Raw genomic sequence first — 16,329 nt, forward strand, 5'->3', positions numbered from 1 at the left:
CCCGCGTACCGCAAAAAACAAAAAAAGTGACAGCCCTGTTCATCCCATGTCCTGTGTAATCCACCCAACTCCCTTCGTCTCCATCTAAAACTATTTTTTACACTGCCTAAAATTTAACCATAGAGAATCAGGACTTTGAATGTTTACCCTTCAAAGATTTTTATTAAAATACAAGTAACCTCATGAGAAGTGGTGCCTTAACTTAAACCATCATCAGCCACTGTTTTAGCAAGGACTAGGGGAAAACAGGCTGAGAATTGGGCCATTTTTTAATGGCATTGGAAATGTAGAGACAGGAAGAAGAAGAAATGGTATCTGATCAGGAGGTAGATGTTGGGGAGGTGGTGAAAAAGTACCAAAAATAAATATTCAACTTCCTCATAAATTTGCAACAGACAAAATCTTCCTGAGCTGGTGCCCCTGTGTGAAGCAATGTATTAAGGACATAAGACATAGAGATCCACTGCAAATTAATCATGTTAATAAACTGAGCTGAGACTCAGAGAGTTCAAATAACTAGGGTTGAGAAGAATATTCCAAGTTTATTTTTCAAGGAGCCCAGAGATTGAGGTAAAACCCACAGCTGTAAAGAACACCTTTGCATCAAGGACTTAGCTTCTATGTATGAATTGTAAGTAAGGGAAGCAGCCTTAGAAAGCAGAATCAGATGATTACTGGTGCCTAGGAAAACCTCTGGCCTAAAGAAGTCATCTGAAGTTAGCCCCATCTTCCTCTAAACCCATTTGGTAGGGTTTTGACAATCTCCTCCATGAACATAATACACTTGACATGAATTCATGGAAGTAAATGAGGTTAACAGGATCTGACCAACACCTTAGTGTCTCTTCCAAAGGATGGGCAGTGTATCCATAATGAGGAAAGGGATATGAAATGCTCACAAATCCCATGATGAAAATGCCTCTTGGTCTATAAATCATGTTTCCCTGCTGTTCATAGCTCTGAAAAGGATTAGAGAGAAACCTACTCCTGGGTGTGACAACTGGGGTCACTGAAGATTAGATGTTGCCATGAGCCCACAGAGTCTGCCCTGCAGAAAGCAGTAAAATGATCAAACCCTCACTCCTTCTGCTGGAATATTTACTGTTGACACAAGAGTTCAGCTGTAGACTATGAGCAAAAACCTTCTGTCAATCACTTTCAGTCCTTAATTGGATAAAAAGAGCTAGAGATCTTTCAAAACAGTTGAAGATTGCTACCTGACAGGGGGCTGGGAGTAGTGCAACTGGCATATGGGTAATTTTTAAGGCTACTTTTAAGTGTGAAGCCCTTTGACTGGTTCTCTGTCTCATGGGTGTCCCAAAATTTCCATCTCACTGAAATTTGGAAAAGAATTCAGGTTCTGTCTTTCCCCAGAGAGGGGAGGCAGCCACAAGCTTTACAAACCTAGCGTTTGTACATACAGCGAAGTTAGATTCGCTTACTATTGGAGCCTGACAATACTTGATACCTGATAAAAATCACTGTCAAATAACATTTATAAGAACCCAATTGCATGAGATGGGGTACGATGTTGAGGATCACAAGCAGTTACAGCAAAGGCCTCCAGGTGCCCAGAGTTTAGGGCAAGCAAATGAGTATATAGGAAAGGCAAAATTTAAAAATGGCAGACCAAATCTGAATGGACCAAGTAACTGCTTTGCCATTGTACATTCTTCCTATTCCCCATCACCCATCCATCTATCCATCCCCCCAAAACATACCCCAACCCTAGTGACAAAGGTGGAGGCAAAGCCTGGAAGGACAGTCCACAGGTACTGAGATGCTCAGGGTTGGGAAGGACTTTGATGCTTGTGAAATCCAATCCACGGTACCTTTGAATTTCCTCTGCCATGGCTCCACCAAGTAATTACTTGGCACATGTCCTAGGACCTTCAGGGACTGGGGATCCACCACTTTCTAAAACAACAACAAAACTCAACATATTTAGGCAGATAAAACATATTTAGGCAGATAGAACAAAAAATTCTTCCTTGTAAGGACAAATCCACTTCCCCAGAGCCTGTGGCTTCTGGTTGCATCTTTTAGGGCCACAGAGGAAAAAAAATCAACATTCCTCTTCCACAAGACAATCCTTCTAATATTTGAAGACTGTTATCTCAGCCCTTCAAGTCTTTTCTTCAGCTGCACAGCCCTATTTCCCTAAACGTCCAGATTTCATTTCCACATTGTGATCCAAACTTTCTCCTGAATGTGGGTCCTAGTTGCTTTATATTTATCTTAGTCTACAGTCCCCAGAACTTAACACAGTATTCCAACTAAGGTCTGACCAAGGCAAAGCAGAGTGGGGTTCTTACCTCCCCCACCAGAGATACTTCTCTTAAGACTGGCTTTTTGGTAGCCACATCAAACTGCTAACTCCTACTGAGCTGATACAGCCACTTTAAAGTAGCCAAGTCATACTTCAAAACCATTATTTCTCACCAAGTAATGGAGCTATCTGGGTTATCCAGACCTCTTCTATCCCTCACCCAAAGACCATCCATAAGCCTCACCCCACCAACATAAAAGCACAAGAAATGGGTAAAGTTTTCTGTTTTGTACTTTCCTTGGAAAAAGCTGAAAATTATTTGATTCGCCCAAGACTCCTCAAAATACCCCAGGTCAGGGGCTTCCCCGGTGGCGCAGTGGTTGAGAGTCTGCCTGCCGATGCAGGGGACACGGGTTCATGCCCCGGTCCGGGAAGATCCCACATGCCGCGGAGCGGCTGGGCCCGTGAGCCATGGCCGCTGAGCTTGCACGTCCGGAGCCTGTGCTCCGCAACGGGAGAGGCCACAACAGTGAGAGGCCCGCGTACTGCCAAAACAAAAAAAAAAAAAGAAAAGAAAAAAAAATACCCCAGGTCAAAAATTGTCATCTCAAAACGTTATGCAGCTCGGTGAGCTAATTTCGTGAATCTTTAAATCCCATGAAGGATACCTAATGCGTTAGACCATTAAGTGGATCCTGCCTAATTAACAGTCAATCCTAGGGGAAAGAGTGCAGGTCTGTCATTAGAGTCACCTGAGTCCGAATCTCAGCCATATGCATAAAGTGCTGTTGGCCCAGGACAACTTCTTCTGAGTCTTGCTTTCCTCCCCTAGAAATGGGGCTAAGACATCCATCTTGCCATGGCCTTGTATAAAGTACTTGACACAATGCCTGGCCTGTGGCGGATGGGCAGTAAATGCTATGTTTCCCCTCGCAGCACAGATTATTACAGCTTACACCCCATTTCCCTAGCTCTTAGACAAAGGGCCCGGGACTTGCTTGTCTTCACATCCCCCAGACCCTCAACACCAGCGTTAAGTAGACACACATTCCTCTTGAATATAAATGTGAGCATTTGGCTTTAAATTCAGTTGTGTATCATCTAGAAATAATGACATTTCTGCTCTGGCCTCTCAGTTTCAAAGGGGTATTTTTTAATTCCCAGGGAATAGCTAAGATTACCTATTATTAAAAAGAAAAAAGATAGACTCTACTCAAGTCTTGGGCAATCGTGTTCAAATGGTGCTCTAAGTCTCGGAGAACAGGTTGACATTGACATGTCTAATATTCTTAATGTTGACCCAATTTTAATCAGGTAACCGCGTTTCAAGACACAGCCAGAAACAGGAGGGGCAAGACGAGGCTCTGACGGGGAAAGCCAACCTCTGATATATCCAATTTCTGACCTATGGCTCAGTCAGCTCAAGGAAAGTTTTGTGGGTCCCCAGTGTCTTCCCAGGGCGACAGACACTCCCACACGGCCTCAACCAGGCTGAGGTAATTGTTACTGTTATGGCTTTAACGATGTGAGTGGGAGAACATGAGAATTCTGAAAGAGATTTATTTACTGCAAAGCATCCCAAATCTCTCATTAATCTGCTTTTCATTTGGCAAACTCTTCCTTCGTTAAAAATGCCACACTCTGCTCTGCGGTTTATGACAAAGCAAAAACGTCTCTGGGAGGCAAAGCAGCAAAATGGAAAGAATGGGGGCTCTGGAACAAATCAGACGTGAGTTTGATTTCCAAGTGTGCTATTTACTTGTTCTGTGACTGTGGGCAGTTTTCCTTAGCCTGTTAGAACCCCATCTTCCTCATCTGTCAAGAGAAGATGATTGTCCTGTCCTGGTTTATGAATATTGAGATCAGCCCTAGGCCCTAGGGCACTATGTTTGTTTCTCCTTTAAGGTTCAGTGGTCACCTGCAAAAGGAAGATCATTATATTACCAACTTCATACACTTCGTGATGAGGATTTAAATGGGTGAATGTATGTAAACTAACTAGAACAGAGTCTGGCACAGAGGAAGTTCTATACAAGTGTGTGTTATCATCATTAAGGATTAAATGACACACATAAAGGACGCTTTGAATGGTGACTTGCACCTGTTACATATGAGGTGCTCAATACATGTACGGGAAAACATCTCCCCTCCCAACTAGAGACTTTTCCTCGGGGTCTGAAGAAACTCCTTGGGTGGGAGGAGCTTTTCAAAATTATATACTCAGGGCTTCCCTGGTGGCGCAGTGGTTGAGAGTCCGCCTGCCGATGCAGGGGACGCGGGTTCATGCCCTGGTCCGGGAAGATCCCACATGCCGCAGAGGGGCTGGGCCCGTGGGCCGTGGCCGCTGAGCCTGCACGTGTGGAGACTGTGCTCCGCAACAGGAGAGGCCACAACAGTGAGAAGCCCGTGTACCGCAAAAAAAAAAAAAAATATATATATATATATATATACATATATATATATGTATATATATATATACATTCTTGCTCTACCATTTGAAAATAAGTTCCAGACACCATGACAGTTCATCCCTAAATATCACACATCTGCTAAGAATGAGTGTTCTCCTATATAATCAGAGTATCACTTTCATATATCCACATTCAAATTTCCCCAGTTGACCAAAATTGTTTTTTTTAATTGTTTTACTTTTTCAATCTAGGGTCAAATCAAGGTTCACACATTGCCTTCGATGATGTCTTTTACTATCTTATCTTTTTTTTTTTTTTTTTTTGCTGTACGCGGGCCTCTCACTGTTGTGGCCTCTCCCGTTGCGCAGCACAGGCTCCAGACGTGCAGGCTCAGCGGCCATGGCTCACGGGCCTAGCCGCTCCACGGCATGTGGGATCTTCCCAGACCGGGGCACGAACCCGTGTCCCCTGCATGTGCAGGCGGACTCCCAACCACTGCGCCACCAGGGAAGCCCTGTCTTTTAGTATCTTACATCTTTTCCTGAAGAGCATTCTTTTTGTTTCTGTTTCTATTTTTACAACATTGAAAAATTCAGGACAGTTGTCCTATATTATGCCCCACATTCTATATTTAATTGTTCTTCACCACGAGAATCAGGTTAAATATTTTGGCTTAAGTACTACATAGCACACAGGGGACACTGTATGCCTCCCATTGGGTCAGGTATCTATTCTAAAGGTTAATTTTCCTTGGCAATGGAAACACATAATCCATGGGATAATACCTCTTGCCACCTCCAACAACATTTTACTCAAAAGTTTTAGTATTCTTTGATGATCTTTGCTTGAATTGCATTCAGGTGCAAAATGGTGATTTTTTAAAAAATTCTCTCCTTTTTCTACATGTACTATAATCTTCTGTAAAGAAGAGCTTTCCGGGGCTTCCCTGGTGGCGCAGTGGTTGAGAGTCCGCCTGCCGATGCAGGGGACACGGGTTCGTGCCCCGATCCCGGAAGATCCCACATGCCGCGGAGCGGCTAGGCCCGTGAGCCATGGCCGCGGAGCCTGTGTGTCCGGAGCCTGTGCTCCGCAACGGGAGAGGCAACAGCAGTGAGAGGCCCGCGTACAGCAAAAAAAAAAAAAAAAAAAAAAGAAGAGCTTTCCTACTTATTTCTTCTCTCTCCCTCTCTTTCCCCTCTTCTTTCTATCACTCCAGATTTATGTTCAATGTGATATAATCTCGTACCATCATTATTCTTTTCAGTGCTCAAATTGTCCCATTTTGACAAGTGGAAGCCCCTTCATCCTGGCTTCTGTTATTCTTTTGACATGATCCCATTAGTCTTGGAGCACTTCCCTGCTTGACAGTATGACAAGATATCCCAGACTTACCTTGTATTGTCCTTGCCCCAAACCTGGACTTAGTTCTCCAAGAAACCCTGGTTCCTTTCAGTACACGCCAATATCTGTGCGTTGTAACCACTCTGATGAAACAGAATGGATCTCCCACCCCAAATTTGGTTGGAATGTCAAGACTGATGACACACAGGAAGAGGGTATGAAAGGTTTATTACTTACTTAATGAGGCTTTCTGGGGAGAGCAGGGTAGTCTTCATAAGCTGGACTGAAAATGGTTTGTGAGAGCTGGAAGAAGACCTGCGGGGGCTTTTATGGTGGTTAGAGGGTGAGGCTGGTATGAGGGCCTCTGTGCACAGGCAGGGGCTTGTGTGGCTTGAACTTCCCATCAACACCAAAGGTGGAAGCACTCAGACTTTCTTTTTTTTTCTGTTTTTTTTTTTTTTTTTTTTTTTTTTTGCGGTACGCGGGCCTCTCACTGTTGTGGCCTCTCCCATCGCGGAGCACAGGCTCCGGACGCGCAGGCTCAGCGGCCATGGCTCACGGGCCCAGCCGCTCCGCGGCATGTGGCATCTTCCCGGACCGGGGCATGAACCCGCGTCCCCTGCATAGGCAGGCGGACTCTCAACCACTGGCGCCACCAGGGAAGCCCTCACTCAGACTTTCTTATCAGATTTCCCGGAAGTGGGGCACAAGGGGAGGAGGGAAGGATGAGGTTTAAGATGTCAGCAAACATCAAATAAATGGGGTCAGATAAAATTTAAAGTAAATAAAATCTAAAATATTTTTTAAATGTGTTTAATTTAAAAAACGTTAAAAATAGAAAAATTTTTAAATTTTTAAAAGTTTTTTTAATTTTAAAAAATAAAAATAAATTAATTAAAATGCTTTAAAAATGCGGTCAGACTATTACACTGGGCTACACTTACATTCTTTTACATAAGTCTATGAGATAGAGATCTGTTACATAGGTACCATGTGTGCCCAAATCACCTTCACAGGGTACATGTCAAGTACCTGGAATAAGAACACAAGGCACTTCCAGCTCTTTAAGTGGGAAACAACCTCTATTAATACACAGTAGCAGCAGCAAAATCATTATTCCTTTGCAAGTTACCTGACATTTTCCAATTGTTTCTAAATCAGTTATGGACCGGGCTATCAATTTTCTGTTTAGAAAATCAACTTTAGAAAGGATATGTGATTTCATGATGTCAGAGGGCTCCCCAGAGGGTCAAAAGCATTTAAACTTCTCTCTCAGTCAAGACATCAAGATAATTCTAAGAGCCTCTGTATTTCATATAAATGTCAGATTAGAGCAGCTCATCACTAAATTCAATTAATAGAAATAACCATTACATTTAAACACTCAAAAAATAAACCTACAGATCTTTGTCAAAACATATAATGATAATAACAATAATATTAGCAGCTAACATGAACTGAATGTCTTTATGTTCCAAACACATTACAGTCATCCTCGTAACAGTTCTTTGGATTTACTATTAATATTATCTCAAGTTTGCAATGAGGAAATTGAAGCCCAAAGAGGTGAAGTAATGTGACCAACATCCCACAGCAGGTAAGTGAAGAAGTGAGAATTCAAACACAAAGCAGAAAAATAACATTGAAAATTCAACATTTCGGGACTTCCCTGGTGGTCCAGCGGTTGAGATTCTTTGCTCCCAGTGCGGGGGCCCCAGGTTCAATCCCTGGTCAGGGAACTAGATCCCGCATGCCGCAATTAAAAGATCCCACACGCTGCAACAAAGACCCTGCAGGTCACAACTAAGACCTGGCACAGCCAAATAAATAGACAGACAGATAGATATTTTTTTAAAAAAGAAAATTCAACATTTCATAACTGTATTTTAGCTCTGAAAGTAGAACACAGATTGATTTCCACTCAAGACAGAAAGTGCCAGACTGGCTCAGATTTTAACCTAGTCAGCATAAACTTTTATTCTCTGCTCTTCTATTTTTACCTTAGAATATTAGGGTCCAGCATCCAAGACAGCCAGTAGCCAAATGACCAGGGATGGGGCAGATGAACTGTTTGGACTTTTCCAATCCAAAGGATCACATCAGCAATCAGTTTGGGATTCAGTGAAGTATGCCCTGTTGCGGTCTTGAGGTGATTTTTTTCGGCTGAAATCCAGATTTCTCTGTGTTGTAACCACTCTGAAGAAACAGAATAAACCCCCCACCCAAAATCTGGTTGGAAAGTCAAGACTGATGACACACAACAAGAAGGTATGAAAGGTTTCTTACTTACATGAAATGAGAGAGGTGTTGAGTTCAAAAGTACCTACAGACTAATGGGTTAAAAAAATGGTTCAACCACTGCTTGACCTTCAGCTTTGGAGATCTCAATATCACATGTGTAGTGTAATAGTCTACATGACATAGCTTTCAGAGCACTTGTACACACATCTCATTGAATCACCTCAATAACTGAGTGTGAATGACAGAAAATTTACCTATGCAAACGTGAAGCAAATATCTCATGGAATCAATATGTGTATTCCAGTCGGCAGAAGGTGCTAAACACCTTTATAACCCCTTGGCGCACGGCTTTGCTCAAATGGCTGTGGCAACCAGCTGTGCCGCAGATATAACCTTTGACAAAATGACACACCTCTGCTGCACTGCCCGTCACTTGCTTTCTGGCCCAAGCTTCTCTGTCCACTGAGATTCTGGGCTGTGATGGGTCATGTGCAAAACTGTAAGTACAAGGAAATTAACACCCCTGGAGCAACGCTTGATTAACATAGGATAGGAACTGGGAAATAAACACTCACCTTTCCCCATCCCTGGTGGACGATTCTGAGGCATATTCTGTATAACTCCAGTGCGGCCCTGCTAGCATTGAGCCCCAGCTGCACCCGGCCACCCTCTTAAAACTGCATCCTTGGATTGGCTTCCTTTCTTCCCTGTTCCACTCTTCCCAGTCTGCTGTGCTTATCCTGCTTTATCAGATTTGGCTACAGTCGTTAATTAATAAATCATTCATATACACTTCAAGAAACATCACATTCCCTAGGGACCATTCATCAAGCCCTTGTCATAGAATCTGCTTTAGGGGGGAACCCAAACAAAATCAGAGAGTTTAAGTAACTTAAAAAAGAGTCAGTTAACGTTGCAGTTAGAAAATAGCTCTGCTGTCTCCTTATGGGATGTGATTAAAAGCACAGGCACTAAAGCCACATTCAACTGGGTCTCAAACTAACTGGTGTACCTTAAGAATGTGACTTGATTCTTCTGATGCTCAACCACTTAACTGGAATATTAATATAAATGGTAATAACAATGGCCAGTCATTATTGAGTGCTTCCATGTGTACACTCTTTGCATATATTAACCTTCTAATCCTCACCGTGACCTTATGAGATATATATATATATATATAGATATATATATATAGATAGATAGATAGATATTTTTTTTAACTCAAGACCCATTTATTCTCTAATTCTGCCCACATGGAGACACTCTCCTGGAAAAGGCATTGAATCCTTCCATTCACTTTAACACCTTGTGCTGAAAACATGTGTTCCGAGGTTTCACCTATGAGATCCACATTCTTAAAGCACTGATTCTTAAACCTCATCTAGATTTCTCCCCTTGGATGGGGGGAGACGACGCAAACACAGCGAAGAACCGCTCAGGACTGTGGGCTCTGCTCACCCAGAAGACCTTGCAGCTCCCCTGACCACCCGGCTGGATCCAGGACTAGGGCCCTGAGACGAGGGGTGCCTGCTGGGCTGCTGCCAGCGCCCCCGCCCCCAGCTCCTGTCCTCTTCACTAGGCTGGCTGTCCCCTCTAGTTTCCCTGGAGCTCGGGGACTCCAGACGGTCTCCGCTCACACTTCTGTGTCACGCCTGCTGCCTCAGCACTGCTGATCCACACCAAGGGGGAAAAGCACACAGAACTGCTTTTCAACCCACCAACATTCCACACACAAGTTATTTGATAAGCCTGCGGGTTCTTTTACAGCAGGAGGAGACTCCCAAGGCCATGACTTCCCCCGGCTCCCCACTGCCCTTGCCGGCAGACTGGACGTGCGTGGCCACCGTGCTGAGCCGGGCACACCCCCCCGGCTCCACTCCGGAGCACCCTCCTGGAGAATCCAGGACGGTTCCCTGGCCTCATCTGTCCTGAAGCCAGCCCTAGAGTGACAAGAGCCACACCTGCAGGTCTATTCCACTGACCAGCCGCACAGGACCGAGCTGGGCCCACGGACCTTGGTCTGGATTGTGTTGGCTGGTCATTCTTGCCTAGGTTCACAGGCCAACAGCCAGTGTCCTTCCTTCCCTGCTCATCACTGCACCAGCGGCTCACTCCTACCTGCTGCCGTCACACGCTTGGCAACCTCGTGTTCGGGGCCAGCCAAGAACTGAGACCCCAGCAGGCCCCTAGTTCCCAGCAGGCAAACTCCCTGTTAAACTACCGCTGCCTGGCCGTATTCTCGAGGCTTCAGAGCCGGGAAAGTGCGGAGGGCAGAGCAAGGCGCGGCGCCCCCAGCCCCTGACCCGCCATGCTCCACGGAGGCGCCGGATCCTCGCCGCACCACTACCAGCAACACAAGCGACCTCGGCGCCCGCCTGTCCCGCGGACCCAGGACGGAAGCGCGGGGCGTGGGGCTTGGCGCGCGGCGGGCGCGCGGCGGACGCTGGGGCGGGCGGGGACCCCGGGTTCCGGCCCCCGAGGCCGCGCGGACCCGCCAGGCCCACCTGCGTCCCAGCCGCCCGGAAAGCGAGATATAGTAATAATAATATTCATAATAATAATAGTATTACTAATATGATAATATTAAGAGATTAGGTTAATAATAATATATAGTTATATAGTATATCATAATAATATGATAATGTTGGTATTCTATTATTAATAATAATAATTATTATATATTATTATTATTGCCACTATTCTGCAGATGAAGAAACTGGGGTACAAAAAGCTTACTATGCCCAAGATCACAGAGCCAATAGGTGACACCTCAGGTATTCCAACTCCAGACGATCAAACTCTAGGGCTCACACATTTAATCATTATTAAACACATTTAAACACTATTAGCCTCCTCACAGGGTTGTAATAATAAAATTTAAAATAAAGCATCTAGTACAGTGCCAGTTGCATCAACAAGTGCTTAGAAACATTAACGCAAAAAGGAAAGAAGAATACTTTTTAAAAAGTTTAAATCCTGATGAAAAAATTGACAAATACTTCTTCTCTGTTCATTTATCTTTGTTTCTCTCATTTCCTTTTTCCTTGGACTCTCTTCCATTAAAATGTCAGTGCCCTTCCACCACTGTGACTCACTGATGTTTTATCTTTCCCTTGTTCCTGGTCCCCAATCACCTGCTCCAACTTCACCCATTTCTTCCTTTCAAAGCTCATTTTTCTCAATTTCAAGGCTGCTGACACATCAGCTTGTGAAACATTAGAGAGTTTATTTTCATACCATTCCCTTCAGAATATCACTAGAATAAACGTGTTTGTGGTACTTGAGACAAACACCCCCAAATACACGGACAGTTGCAATCAGTATTTGTCAGACCCTTCAGTAGGTAAACAGAGGCTTCTCCAGTGAGGATAATTTGCATATGCATGAGATTCACTCAGGGAGCTTTAATTAAGGTCCCTGACAACTTCTCCGATTGCATTTTTCACAACTGCCAAGAAACAGTGAACTGCAGTGCGGACTTCTTTACCCTGGTGGAAGAATATTGTTTATAGAATTCTGAATGATTCAATGATCACTAGTGAAACATCAGCAGATGACACATAGATGATTCCACAACTGATGCGCTTTGTCTCCTTAGGCAACCTTGAATTATCCTATGTTTTAGGAAAGCAACATCTGTAACAGCTTGACTCTTCTTTGGAACTAAGCCGAGTATGAATTAATTTAGTTTAGTTTAATTATATTAGGTGTTTCCCAATGAAGAAACATTCCCAGGCACTGTAAGTAAACTTGCAATTTAGGATCTCCCATTGATATAGCCAATATTTTATGATAAGTGTAAATGAGTATAACCTTTAAAAATCGTGAAACACTGCATCATAACTTATATAATATTGTACATCAACTATACCGAAATTTCTTTTAAAAAAGACCTTCCATTGAACAACCTTTTCAAGGTGGTTGGCACACTGACATTTCCAAGGTTTGCACTGGTTCCTCTATTCCTGTGGAAAACAGCCATTTGCTGTGACTTCTGCACAATGGTTAGTTAATAAAAAAAATTAATCTACACATCAAAAGACCTTAATGGATCCACATCTCACACTGAAATATTCCCCCAGCTGAAGAGCTGACTACATATTGCTTACTCTTTCAGTCATCACTTGTTTCAAATGAGTAATTAAAGGAAAAGCAAAATTCTCAGGACCCACATATTCAATGGTATCTGTGTTTGTCTAATGTCCAGGATGTGCATTTCCTTGCATTTTAGGGGATAATATTTCCATGCCAAATATCAATATACTTCAGTGGTAATCATATAAATGTCTATAATTTCAATTTTCTCTCTGTGTTCCCCGTCTAGTTAACTCAAATATAGAACCCCATATTAAACATTCTGAAACAGTGTGTCCTCCAGCTTTATCAGCTGAGGAAGTTGTACTGAACTTTAAAATCTAATGACATATGATGCTTTTAAAGGGGAGTTCTTAGCACCGCTTTCACAGAGCACTCTTGGTACAGGAATCACAATTATTAGCAGTGCCTTTTTTGTTTCTTGTTCTAAGAGACTTCTCATTTGGGGCTCATGGTTACACCTCTAAATAGATTTCACGCTCCATGCTCAGAGAAAAGAAAAGCACACACAGCTCTCCTAGTATCCAACTGATAATCTCTTCACTCATCATCACAAAAGTCCAATCTCTATCCCAGAACCTATTAAATTAACTACAAACTCTTTGCTGGACTCAAGTTCTCATCAAAAAAGCCTGTCTGTGAGGACATTGTACTCATTTAACCTCACTATTCTACAGGATGTTCCTACATTCCAGAATGTACCTGAAAGGGTTAAAAAAAAAGTCCTTTCCTGTGATCCTCTGAATTAATCATAATGACTGCTCTCGATGACAAAGAAGGTCCCACATGAGGGGAGATCTGAGTGTAAGAACTACTGCTTGGTAAAAGCTCTGGCTTAGGGATATGCCATCACTTAGCCATAGGAAGTTCAACTTATTAGAGTTCAAAAACAAGAAAGGGATTACTTGCAGAATCCAACTGAAGACGGTAACAATCCAAGAGGCAATCGATTCCAAGGGAGGCACTGACGCCAAAGCTGAGCGGGGCTCTAAGACAACAGCCAACATTGGAGGTCAGAAATCGGGTCACAGAGTAAGGGTATCAGGAGGGGGCCGCAGGCAATCAGCTCAGAGGACACCTGCTCCCCAGGAGTGACACACCCCCACTGGTCCTTAAAGACCTACCACAGCAATGGTGCCTGGCAGGAAATATTCACGAGAGATGAAAGCTTTTCCTTTTGAAGCTTTGATGGCTCTCCATAGCCTAGTACTACCCAGAATCAGCCTGTGCTGCTGGAAGGCATGCAGCTAACAAGTCAGAATGGCACTTTCATCCATTTGTTTCTCAATTCTAGAATGCTATCATTTTAAAAGAATATTCGAAAGAGACCTTACAGTGACCTCGGAGAAGGGGGACATACTGGGTGCAAATATGTTGCTGTCACACACGCTCATTTAGGGCTGACTCCAGCTCTCCCGATATCACCTTCCCCACAACCATCACTATCAGTCAGTTCACCAGGAACCAATAAGCAGTATCACCCAAAGCTACCAAAAATTTAATTTTAAGTTCGAAATGGTCTCAGAGGGTGTCAAAATTGTTAATGCCACGGGGCCTAAGCCAATGCTTCTCAAACTTTAATGTGCACACAAATCTCCTGAAGGATCTTGTTAAAATTCTAGAGTTCTGGGGTGTTAACTGAGTGCTTGCATTTGTAACAAGCACTCAGGTGATGTCAAAAGCTGCTGATCTATGGATCACACCGTTGAGTCCCTTGGTGACTCAGAACCCCCATAATTGTCCAATACTCTTGATGCTCCTTCAGATTAGAATTCAGCCTAGAATCAAATCAAATTCTCCAAACCAAGGGGTCTCAAACTGAACTCCATGGGTCTCCAGCTCTGGCACCAGACTGTCTAGGTTTTCATCTCAGCTCCTCTGCTTACTTCCTCCATTTCCTCATCTTATAGAATGAGTATAACATAGAACCTGTCTCATCAGGTCATTGCCGGAATTAATTGAGATGACTCAGGTAACATGCATCACATAGTTCTTAGCATGGTAATCAGACAACAAAGGTTAGTTGTCCTTAGAGGACCCCAAGAAGAACTTCCGGGCACTCTACGAAGCCTTCAAACTTATTTCTAAAATACTCTATGTGCTGAAATTCATTTACCCGAGAGAGAGTCTATGTCTTTCATAGATTCTCAATGGGATTCACAACCCCCAAAAGTTTGAGAACTGAATTTAACAGCACATTCAAAGTACTATACGGGCTTCCCTGGTGGCGCGGTGGTTGAGCGTCCGCCTGCCGATGCAGGGGAGGCGGGTTCGTGCCCCGGTCTGGGAGGATCCCACGTGCCGAGGAGCGGCTGGGCCCGTGAGCCATGGCCGCTGGGCCTGTGCGTCCGGAGCCTGTGCTCCACAACGGGAGAGGACACAACAGTGAGAGGCCCACATACCGCCAAAAAAAAAAAAAAAAAGTACTATACATCATGCCCAAATGAAATGCAGTGATGATGAAACATATGAAAATCAATCATTGTAATACAGCAAATTAACAGAAGGAAAGACAAAACCACGTGATTATATCAACTGATGTAGAAAAAACATTTGACAAAAGTTTAATATCCTTTCCTGATAAAAACACAGCGAACTATTAATAGAAGGAACGTACTTCAACATAATAAAAGCCATATATGAAAAACCGACAGCTAACATCATACTCGGCAGTGAAAGACTTAAAGCTTTTCCTCTAAGACCAGGAAGACGGAAAAGATACCCACTCTCATCACTACTATTCAACATAGTACTAAATGTCCTAGCCAGAGAAATCAGACACACACAAAAATAAAATAAAAGGCATCCAAATTTGAAAGGAAGAAGTAAGATGATCTCTGTTTACAGATGACATATTAGGCACAAAAATTCCTAAAGATTACACACACACACACACCCACACAAACAAACCTGCTGAACCCAAGAAATAATTTTAGCAAAGTTGCAGAATACAAAATTAACAAACACAATGCAGTTGCATTTTTATATATTAACAATGATCAATCTGAAAGAGAATTAAGAAAATAATCTCACTTACAGCAGCATCAAGAAGGAGAAAATGTTTAGGTATAAAATTAGCCAAGAAGGTGAAAAACTTGTACATTGAAAACTACAACACACTGCTTAAAGATATCAAGGAAGATTGTATTTGTATATAAATGGAAAGACATCCCATGCTCAAGGATTGGAATATCGTTAAAATGGCCACGCTATCCAAAGAAATCTACAAATTGAATGCAATTCCGATCAAAATCCCAGTAGCAGAAAAATATCTTATGATTCTTATGGAGCCTCAAGTAGCCATAACAATCTTGTAAAAGAAGCCTCACACTTCCTGATTTCAAAACACAGTACAAAGCAACAGCAATCAAAGTGGTATGGTACTTGTAGAAAAACATTTAGACCAATTTAACAGAGTAGAGAGCCTAGAAATTAACCCTTGCTTATATGGCCAAACGATTTTTGACAAAGGTGCCAAAAATACACAATGGGGAAAACACAATCTCTTAAACAAATGATATTGGAAAACTGGATATCTACTTGCAAAAGAATAAATTAAAGAACGAAGTACAGGGGTTCCCTGTGGCGCAGTGGTTGAGAGTCCACCTGCCGATGCAGGGGACATGGGTTCGTTCCCCTGGTCCGGGATGATCCCACATGCCGCGGAGCGGCTAGGCCCGTGAGCCATGGCCGCTGAGCCTGCGCGTGCGGAGCCTGTGCTCCACAACAGGACAGGCCACAACAATGAGAGGCCCGCGTACCGCAAAAAAAAAAAAAAAAAAAAAAAAAAAAGAAAGAAAGAAGTACAGGACCAAAACTATAAAACTCCTAGAAGCAAGCATAGGGTAAAAATTTTAGGACATTACATTTGGCAATAATTTCTGGGATATGATACTAAAAGCACATACAACAATGCAAAAGTAGACAAATAGGACTACATCAAATTTTAAAACTTCCATGCAGGTAAGG

The 16,329-nt window shown here is 43.1% G+C and overlaps 1 protein-coding gene across 1 annotated transcript in view; it reads right to left on the reverse strand.

The window, feature by feature from the left end:
* Window positions 1–10,357: 10,357 nt before the first annotated feature.
* Window positions 10,358–16,329, reverse strand: part of LOC132501395 (zinc finger protein 226-like) — a 50,309-nt gene continuing 44,337 nt past the window's right edge. Inside the window, 2 exon segments of the mRNA XM_060116973.1 lie at window positions 10,358–10,451; window positions 10,569–10,708. Coding sequence (XP_059972956.1) covers window positions 10,358–10,451; window positions 10,569–10,708 — 234 coding nt within the window.

This window comes from Mesoplodon densirostris, chromosome 14 (assembly GCF_025265405.1).
Source record: "Mesoplodon densirostris isolate mMesDen1 chromosome 14, mMesDen1 primary haplotype, whole genome shotgun sequence".
Lineage (NCBI taxonomy): Eukaryota > Metazoa > Chordata > Mammalia > Artiodactyla > Ziphiidae > Mesoplodon > Mesoplodon densirostris.